The sequence below is a fragment of the Trypanosoma cruzi genome, genomic scaffold, assembly GCF_000209065.1.
Source record: "Trypanosoma cruzi strain CL Brener 1047053516787 genomic scaffold, whole genome shotgun sequence".
NCBI classification, from domain to species: domain Eukaryota; phylum Euglenozoa; class Kinetoplastea; order Trypanosomatida; family Trypanosomatidae; genus Trypanosoma; species Trypanosoma cruzi.
The window spans coordinates 102,625-112,007 of record NW_001849459.1 but is presented as its reverse complement, the minus strand read 5'-3'; the positions used below and the strand labels follow the sequence as shown (position 1 = coordinate 112,007).

Below are 9,383 nucleotides of genomic sequence, written 5' to 3'. Positions count from 1 at the left end.
ACCTAATAGCTCTGCATGTACGCAGTTTTTTTTTTTTTTTTTTTTTGGGTTTTTAATTAATTGTGCAATTATATTGCGTCACAAAAACAACAACAACAAAAAGAAAAGTGTGCGGAACACAAAAGAAATAATATTTATAAAAAAGAAAGAAAGAAAGAAAGAGAAAAAAAAAAAAAAAAGTAAAAACATTTTTCCCCTCTCTTCCCTTGTCTCTCTCTCTCTCTCTCAAGTTCACACACACACACACCTTGTTACAATGCAGCTGTAAGTTTGTCAAGGCCGAGCATACGCGTGGGAAGAGCCCAAAAGAAGTATGCCACAAGTGCACCGCCTGTCGACGCTCCGTGCTCTTCCGGCCTCGTTGTAAAAATTCGCCAGACGTCTATAACCATGACAAATGCCGTGAGTACCAAAAAAGGAATGGGTGGTTGCTGAATAAAATTAAGATGTCGAAATATGAGGCCTTCGACGCCGATAAGCCCAAGAATAAAAGGATTCGGGCCGTAACACCTTCCACGCACCTCCAATGGATCCATGCCATAATATAACTCAAACTTCTGACGCGCCAAATGAATGAAACTTCCGCCCAGTGTGCAGAGCACCGCAAAAAAGGTCATGCGTGTGTTCCCGAGAAAGCCCAACATTGTATTCCCAAACTGCCAAAGAAGCCAGCAGTCGATAAGGAGTTGCAGCAAATTCTCCTGATAAAAGGCGTTGGTAAGGAGGGGATAAATCTTCCCGGCATTTTCGTGGGAAAGTGTAAAATGGTCCACAATGAAGTCCCGCAAGGAATCGCTCCCCGAGAAGTTCATCAAAAAATATGTAATGACGTTGGCAAGGAAAAGTAGCATGACCACATTAAATGTGTGGAATGGAGGTGGAAAGGGAAGATAGCCCTGACCTGGACCGGCCGAAAAGGGATCTTCCTCCTCTTTCCCCCCTTCCCCCTCTTCCCCCTTCCCCTCGTATGTCTTGACCTCACGGAAGCCGGCAAGGTAATCGCCCGTGTTTTTTTGTTCTTGTATTGTTCGAGTGCTAGAGAACGCACGGCCGGGGCAACGGCAGGCACTCACACACATGCCCTGCTTCTGGGCGTTGTAAAGCGCAAAGAAAGTGCTCTTCGCCGGCCCAACCAGTGAAACACCGCGTCTCTGAAGCAGTCGGGACGCCATTCTAGAAGATAAACCGTTGGCATTGCAGGTAAATGGAAAAGTCCTCCAACATCGCAACATGGTCGTTGTTTTCTCCTAATGAGTCGTCAAGGCACTATTACTCATCCAATTAGGCATGTTTCATAAAATAAAAGCCATAAATACACATGAAAAAGAAAAAGAAATGGAGAAAAGATTTGCATTCATGAATTAAGTAAATACATCACCTTGGCAAACCTCAAGAATGATCTTCACCCCACCACCCTACACCTTACACCCTCCTTTTGAGATGTTTCAACTTCTTTTTTTTTTTCTTTTTTTCCATCACGTTCTTCCTCGTGTGAATATATGCATTTGTGTGTGCGTATTCCTGTTCTCAGCTGCTGTGAGACGCCTCCTCTTTCAGTGTCTGCCCCATAGGAGGTGAAGACTGTTGCTCCTCGTTGCGCTGCGCCGCCTCCAGTGCCTTACGTCGTTCCTCAAGGATGCGCAGTTCAAGAGCGTCACGGTGCAGCACATCGCGAAGCCGCATCCGACGCAGTTTCATGAAGTTCATTTTGCTGCGAAGTACCGGATTCGCCACCGCACGCACGCGACCAAAAGACACCGGGATTTGTGAAGCAAGATCGTCAAAACTGATGTGCTCCGGCACGCCAATAAGAGCCTTTGCCTCGTCAAGATCAAGCATATCAATCCTCACCACATGTCGTACCCGCCAGAGCTGTTTTCTCACCTGCGGAATGTCAGGCACAATTGTCGTCTGTCCTTTGAACTCCAGACGCAGTTCCCGCAGCATCCGGTTTATCTCCCACGAGTGTTTGAAGGGGTGATCATCACAGTGCACAATAAATATGTTGCCAACAACACGATACGGCCCGGGTGCGATAGATGTCGCGGCCACTGCGCTACCCCCAACGCTGCTAGTGCTAGTGCTAGTACTGCTTGACTTTGCCTGGCCACCACCACTACTACCACCACTCACGTCACCGCTCGCGCTGGTAGACAATGATTTGGAAAGCAGGGCTGTTTTGCCGTGACACATGCAGCGCCACTGTGGCAACCGCATAGAAATCCACGCACGCCGCATTCTTTCCACCTACTGCGCGATGGCATGCCCCATGTAACCAACAATAAAGAAAAAAAACAAAAGAAAGGTATTATGTATGCATATATATTTAGAATAGTGGCCCTCTTAAACAGTCAACAAGTGCGGCAGCCTCTTCAAGTGACGCCAATAAGTACGCCAAAGGAGGAGGAGGAGGAGCAAAAAAAAAAAAAAAAGGCGGGGGCCCCATAAGACAATCTCAACACTTTACATTTAAAAATAATAAATAAATAAATAAATAATAAAAAGAAGAAGCCCCACACATAAATACGTACAACTCCATCATTCCCCCTTTCTTTCTTGACCCCTCCTCACTTATGAAGTAAATAAAAATAAAAATAAAACAATGCGTAGATGATGGCCAACAGCAATAATAATAATAATAATAATGAAACATTGAACAACAAAAAAAAAAAAAAGATATAAAAACATAAAAATAATAATTCATAAGTACAGACATGCAAGCCCAAATAAAAGAGAATAATCTTCCGGGCAGCTGGCCGGATCCTGAAAGTATCTATGGAAACCAAACAAGTTAGGGAAAAAGGTTCTTTAGTTAATTGCTTCAATGTTTTATTCTCATTCAATATATAGAATTCTGTGGACCACCAGCATGGTCCTTTGTCCTCAGTTAGGATTTGGAATATTATTACTTACGAAGTGGCAGAATTTGGGGTCCTCCAACCACAAGACCCCGCCGCGTGGTGGGAATCAAAAGGGGGTTAGGGTGGGATGGCAAAATAAAATTAAAAATTTATCTGGCCTCTATCGGTTCCCGCCCCTACAAAGTCGCGTTCTTCCCAAAAGATTCATACGGTAGAAAGTATCATAAAGAATGCATTCATTTATCAGGATGTACACATACATTAATTAGGGCAGCCAGCTCTCCCGCGATCATTCTTTTCACAAGCTCCTACAAAAACAAGAAAAAAAAGAAAAAAAGATATATGCTCCTTGTGGTTCCCGCATCCTCTGCAACATTCTCCCCCTCAACTCATTATAATAATCCACCTCCCCTCCCCTCCTTTAATATATTTATTTATTTATTTTTATGTATGCATTTAAAGTAAGATCAGATAAAGAAAAACAAGATATAAACCCACAACGTCTTAAGGATGCATCAAAGATACATACATACATGTATGCATATATATATCTATATATCTATATATTTGCATACATGCGTACGGAGAGAGAGAGAGAGAGAGAGAGAGAGGCTTTTAAAAGGTATTCATAAGTCTCCGCATAAATATACAACACATGCATACTGTGAATTGTGATTCCTATTGAATGAATCCCTGAGAAGAAAAACAAACAAATACGCAATCACACAAATTAAAAATATTCTATGTACCACTTTTCCCAAATATACAAAGGTATACATATATATATATATATATAATTTCAGTATCCAATAGAAAATTAACATCGACTCCTTATTGTTACATCATTTATGCATTGTTGAATACATGTATCATATAAAGAAAAGTAAATAGGCCTCTTCCACACCCGCCTCCCCACATGGGACGGGAGGGTTTACCGTCAGGTGCTTCTTCAAGTTTCACCCTTTTGGGATGATCCTTACCGTGATACAATAAGAACAATGGATATTATCGTGCGTGTTTACCGGAGACAATTAAGGGCCAAACCATTCCTCATGCAGAATTTCAAAAATAGAAAAAAGAAAAAACACATAAGTACTGAAAAGGTACTGAAAAGGTGCAAGAGCGACGTACAGGCATATACACACACACACACACAAAAAAAAAAAAAAAAGGGAATAATAACAGCAATTAAAACATACACATAAAATAATAATAGTAATAATAATAATAATAATTTACCTTTTTTTTTTTTTTGCCCTACTTACGCCGGCCACCTTCTGCTATCGTTACTTGTACTCAAGCTTCTGTGTTCTTGTTGCCCAAGTTGGAGGTTGAGTTTTCGATTACTCACCTTCAAAGCAGGAATTGTCAAAGTGGGTGATGCTGGAAACATGTTATACGGGACATCCTCCTCACATTCTTCCTCCCATTCATTCATGCCAGTGGCAACGCCTTGTTCACCTGAATTTTCCGATTTCTTCACTACAACGACATCCAACGCACTACCCATCTCACCATCCATTGAAATAGCCTGCGTCACTGTGCTGCAAGCATCACTGCTGCGCATGGATGTCAAACGCTCTGAACTCCTCACGCCGTCATCCAAAGAGTCAGACAAGGACAAACTCCGAAAAGGTCGAGCGTGACCACCAGCCATACTTGTGTTCGGTTTCGTAGGCGCAACGTCTTTCTTTCCCCGCGCCTCATCAATCCCCCTCACACTACTTGGGCACGACTTCCCCCCATTGAAGCCTGACCAGTTGCCTTGGCGGCACTTCAAATCATCCACCTGAGCCCCAATCACCAGACGCTGTTGGTGTCGCTGAAGAAGAAAACGAGGTTCACCCGCACCTCCTGACTCCCCTGGTGAAACCAACACGGGGGCCGGTGCGGGGTATGCTTCGGGAAAAGAAAAAGACTCTCGAGTTACAGGACGACGACAAACCCACTTGTACGACCCCAGAATACTCATTGGCGATATACCGCTGATGGTCCGTAAAGAATTAGACTTTGACAGATTTCGTGATAACTTTCCATTTTCTTTGCCCGAGGTCAACGGTAGCCTTCCTTCTTGAGAAAAACCCCTGCGTGATTGCGGAAAAGAAGGCACGTGGCTGGGTACACTGTTTCTGTTATTGTCATCCGTGGAAGGAAATTCAGGTGGAACAGCATCAATAGTTGGCTCCGCTTCCTCATCGCTGTCAATATATTCCTCGTCAACTGGCAAGTACTTCACTCTCCGCACAGTTTTTGTTGCTGTTGTTGTGGAAATGCGTATAGCGTTGGGAGGCATAAACGGCGCTTCACCATTCGCCTCATCGTACGACGATAAAGCTTGAGCAGATGGCGTGTATGTAAAACCGCGGGACACCGTGGCAGAACTTACTATTCGGCCTTTTCTGGACGAAGTGCCTAGCGTCCCATCATTCTTCCTCTCGCCGGCCCGATTGAAGGGCATCAACGCCGCACTTTGAATACTGTTGCCTTTGTCCGTGTTACACATTTCCTCAGCGTCTTTTCCGTTAATATGTTTGGATGATGCCAATTTCTCCTTGTTGGCATTGTCCTGACTGTTCCTATTGGCGGAAGAGGGTCCGTTGCTAAATTCTGTCGCACCGTTTGACGTATGCGGGTACGTTTGACTCACCCTCGATTCATTGATCCCTGAACTGTGTGGCATCCGCACCTCTTGACGTGTTTGGCTGTTCTTCAATGCTCTCTGCGGGAGCACGTCCGCATCATTAGTGCAGTTTCTTTGCCTCATGGACGACGCAAAGCCCACTCCTCCCTCGTTTTCAGAACTTTTTTTCACACTTGCGTCACGGATATTGTCATCAGGGAGATGTGGAAACATGGAAGGGGCAACAAATTTACGCACGGACGTGCTGGGGACACTCTGCCGGTAGACTAGCAATGGCAGCTCGCGGTCCCGATGGGGGCTTCTCACCCGCGGGAGATAAACGGCTTTGTCCGGTGCGGCAGCCTCAGCACCCTTTTCAAATAATCCGTTAATCACGGTTCTCGTGTACACTGTTGGTGCGTACGGAGTTTTCATTCTGTCCCCCCTTTCCCCAGCTGCGGGAACCACCCCCGTGGGAGCGGAGATTTCCCTGCGGATTGCAGTGGACGAATTATTGCCCTCCCGGACTGAATAGGCTCTGCACGGTTTATACTGCACATTTCCCCATTTTGGCAACGAATCGTGGGGCGACAATGCGGTCAATTCTCTCTCTTCTTTGCCGTTAATATCATCATTCCCAATTTCCTGCTCTCGCTGAGGAGATTGACGCCTGTTGCTCATGCCTCAATTCAATCCCTCCGTTAAAATAGTGAACGTCTTTGTGACAGACTCAAAAAGAAAAAAAAAAAAAAAGACCGGCGCTCTAATAAGCTACCCGTCCACCCACACACAGACAGAGAGAGAGAGACAGACAGACAAAAAAGAAAAATAAAAATAATAATTGTTTTTGAATGCTTTGATGTCTACGCAACACAAACTTCCGCCTATTATTCTCAAAAGACTATTGGCTTTAAATGTAAGAGGCAAAAATTTCAATTTCCGCTCTTCTCTTGTGTAATAAATCAACAGGTATCCATGAGAGTAAGTTGCATAGAAAAGGCCACAACATGCATGCACAGACAGAGACGCATAAAAAGAGGAAAATGAAGCTACAGCAATCAAAAGAAAGGAAAACAATAAAAATAATAATAATTCACGGCAATGATGCAAAACAACAACAACAACAACAACAACAACAGAAAAAAAAAAAACCACAAAAGATGTACATTTTTTTCTTTTTTTTTTTTTTTTTTTTTTTTTTTTTGAAGGTGCGTGCGTCCTTGTGTCCCTCCCCAACGCGTCACTGTGTGGATATGCCCCGTTCAACCCACGAAGGCCGCGCGGAAGAACACGCAGAGAGAAAGGAGGAGGGGTCAGTGCAGAAAAATCAATAAAACAATAAAAAAAAAAGAAGGAAAAACCACACACACACGCACACACGCCCCCAAAAAAAAAAAAAAAAAAAAAATCAATGAAACAAAGACAGAGGAAAAATATACACTTGGAAAAAAGAAGAAAAGAAAAAAAAAAAAAAGAAACCATGCGCCAAAAGGGTAAGTTGAGGAAGGTCGATGAGAAAATACAGAAACAGAGACAAATAATAAAACAACAAAAACAGCAACAGGAAAAAATATATAAATATAAATTTATATAAAAATACATTAATAATAATAATAATCAACCAAAAGAAAAAAAAAAAAAAAAAAAAAAATTTTCCGTTGCCTTCTTCCTTTCGCTCGCAGTTATTTGAGTGGAGGAGTGGAGGAGGCCTCCGCATCCATCGATTGGGAAAAGGCACGGCGGCGGCGGCGGTGGTGGTGGTGGTGGTGGTGGTGGTGGATGTCAACAGAAGTGACGCGGCGCGGTTTATTTCATTTCCCCCTCTCCACTCAGTCGCACGCCCACCAGTCCAGCGGTTGGCTGCAAAACAAAAACAACAACAAAAGAAAAAAAAAGAGAATTTCCCTTTAAAGCAGCCATAAATAACTTTTTTTTTCGTTTTTTTGGTTTCCACCCGTAAAGAACTCCGGTCCGTTCGTGCGGGGCGCCTATTGGGAGGTGGATGCACAGACGAAGTCATTGGAACCCAACGGAAATGATTAATTGAAGTGCGTGACGCCGGGCCCAAAACACCACCTCTCCTCTTTTTTTTCTCTCCCCCTCCCAAAAAAAGAAAAAAAAAAAAAAAAACCACAACATTCATCTCCTCACATGCTCAATCTGCATCTCTTGGGCACGGACATTCCTCAGGCAAGTGACGTGGCATTCAGACTTCAAACACATACACACGCACACAAAACAAACTAAATCACAACCGCTAGGAACAAAAAAAGAACAAAGGGAGTAACGGTCGCATTAGTCACAGGCTGGAAAAAAGGGGAGAGAAAAAAAAAAAAAAAAAAGAAAATCAAAAACACGACCCACCCTTGCAGTAGCCTGAGAAGAAAAACCCACCAACAATGATGAAGCAGTTCTATCGCCTTTTTGTTTGTTTCTTTCCTTCCATCATATGTAACCCATTCTACTTTTTATGCACACACACACACACACACGCATATATACATCTATATGCAAATTTAGAGAACGATTTGCATTCTTCAATCGCCCCATCCCCTTCCTCCGCAGGTTGAGCAATAAGAACTTCAAAAAAGACCTAGTTTGGGAAAACCGCGAAATGACACAACTCCCCAAAATGGTCCCTCATGTTGTGCAGATGGTGACTGCCTTCCCACGCGGAGATAGCACGACCCACCGATGCGTCCAACGTCATGGCAGGCTTGGCAAAATGCATCACACCATCCTCCAACTTGCTGTCGTCTTCACCCGTAGTTGTGCCATAACGATTGGTCACGTGATCGTTTTTTTTGTTTTGTTTTTCATACCTTGAAAACTCTGGCAGCAATGAAAGCATTGGCATCCTCATCCTCTCCTACCTGTTCAGCTAAGCTACGGTGGCTCCTTCCGGATAAAAACAAAAAAACAAAAACCCCTATACGTCAGAATTTTCCCCTCGGTGATTCATATTCACAATCCCTACCGGATGGCTAGTTGTGAAAATTCTCCCTTTATTCCCGTTCGGTGTTGTATGCTTCTTCCTCATCAATCGAGTCTTCCTCATCGCTGTCAACCTCTTGTTCCGTTGTGGTGCGGGTTATCGTCGTCGTGCGAATTGTCAAGACCCCACCGTAGGCAGTCTGCTGTACGTGTGTATCTGTTTGCGTGTCCTGCGTTGTGCCGACGACCCGCCCATTTGGAACAAACGTATTGCCTACAGACTCCTGAATCTCCTTTTGTACCGGCGGATACTCCGCAGCGAAGGATGTTTCCTCAATAGAAGCAGAACGCCTTGTGACCTCGTTCATCGCTCGCGTTTTGCGGCGAAATGAAGATGGTACTCGTTCTAAATTAGTAGACGGCAACAAATCACGGCCCACCCCTCCAATAACGTCCAATGGCTGGTGCGCGTCGTTTGTATTGCGTGTGCCGTCTGCCGCTCCATTCTCAACGACCACGTCACCCGAGCCAAATATTTCATTAAAATCGCCTGTGCCATACAACACTGTGCCTTCTGGCAGATCATTCACAAAGTCCTTCAAAAAATCCGTATCATTCGTCTGACTGTGGTACACTGCCGGAATCCACACATGCCGTGTGACTGGTCGTCCAAGAGCTTCTTCTAGTACACACATCGCCTTGTACATCTTCCAGGTCGCCTGAATCTTTGTCGCCATATAGTCCATTGTCTTTTCCTCCATACATTCCATGAGGTAGTCCCCACGGCGCCGCAATTGTATAATCCACGGATGGTCGTAGTCATACACAACAGACAAAATACCGAGGCAACGGCGCACCAAAAGAAGGGATCTATTGTAAAGATGCAGGTCTTCATATATCTGTGCCAGTTCAATTAACGCAGGAATAAGCAGCTCTGACTGTCTCCGGTGTCCTATCTCTACTACCTC

The 9,383-nt window shown here is 44.2% G+C and overlaps 4 protein-coding genes across 4 annotated transcripts, besides 26 other annotated features; all 4 read right to left on the bottom strand.

Annotated features, from left to right (window-relative positions):
* Positions 1-1,108: a sequence feature (heterozygous, Esmeraldo-like haplotype).
* Positions 26-46: a microsatellite.
* Positions 139-186: a sequence feature (T-rich).
* On the bottom strand, positions 252-1,232 carry Tc00.1047053510577.50 (rhomboid-like protein, putative; the record flags this gene model as incomplete). The annotated part of the gene is made up of 1 exon (XM_800878.1): positions 252-1,232. The coding sequence occupies one exon, from the start codon at positions 1,230-1,232 to the stop codon at positions 252-254; it is 981 nt and encodes a 326-aa protein (XP_805971.1).
* Positions 922-965: a repeat region.
* Positions 1,109-1,281: a sequence feature (areas merged during assembly that could not be assigned to a particular haplotype. This can correspond to areas where the two haplotypes were merged or to regions with more than two copies in the genome that were merged during assembly.).
* Positions 1,282-9,383: a sequence feature (heterozygous, non-Esmeraldo-like haplotype).
* Tc00.1047053510577.40 (hypothetical protein, conserved) lies at positions 1,528-2,238 on the bottom strand (the record flags this gene model as incomplete). The annotated part of the gene is made up of 1 exon (XM_800877.1): positions 1,528-2,238. The coding sequence occupies one exon, from the start codon at positions 2,236-2,238 to the stop codon at positions 1,528-1,530; it is 711 nt and encodes a 236-aa protein (XP_805970.1).
* Positions 2,478-2,498: a microsatellite.
* Positions 2,581-2,600: a microsatellite.
* Positions 2,626-2,646: a microsatellite.
* Positions 2,662-2,701: a sequence feature (AT_rich).
* Positions 2,736-3,171: a mobile genetic element.
* Positions 2,994-3,014: a sequence feature (AT_rich).
* Positions 3,282-3,309: a sequence feature (AT_rich).
* Positions 3,372-3,444: a microsatellite.
* Positions 3,446-3,472: a microsatellite.
* Positions 3,634-3,657: a microsatellite.
* Positions 4,067-4,096: a microsatellite.
* Positions 4,123-6,162, bottom strand: Tc00.1047053510577.30 (uncharacterized protein; the record flags this gene model as incomplete). Its single annotated transcript, XM_800876.1, has 1 exon — positions 4,123-6,162. The coding sequence occupies one exon, from the start codon at positions 6,160-6,162 to the stop codon at positions 4,123-4,125; it is 2,040 nt and encodes a 679-aa protein (XP_805969.1).
* Positions 6,592-6,619: a microsatellite.
* Positions 6,649-6,685: a microsatellite.
* Positions 6,868-6,959: a sequence feature (T-rich).
* Positions 6,999-7,102: a sequence feature (T-rich).
* Positions 7,105-7,132: a microsatellite.
* Positions 7,220-7,260: a microsatellite.
* Positions 7,587-7,611: a microsatellite.
* Positions 7,806-7,828: a microsatellite.
* Positions 7,955-7,984: a microsatellite.
* On the bottom strand, positions 8,487-9,383 carry Tc00.1047053510577.10 (hypothetical protein, conserved; the record flags this gene model as incomplete). Its single annotated transcript, XM_800875.1, has 1 exon — positions 8,487-9,383. A coding segment is annotated over one exon (897 nt), but the record flags the coding sequence as incomplete, so codon positions are not given.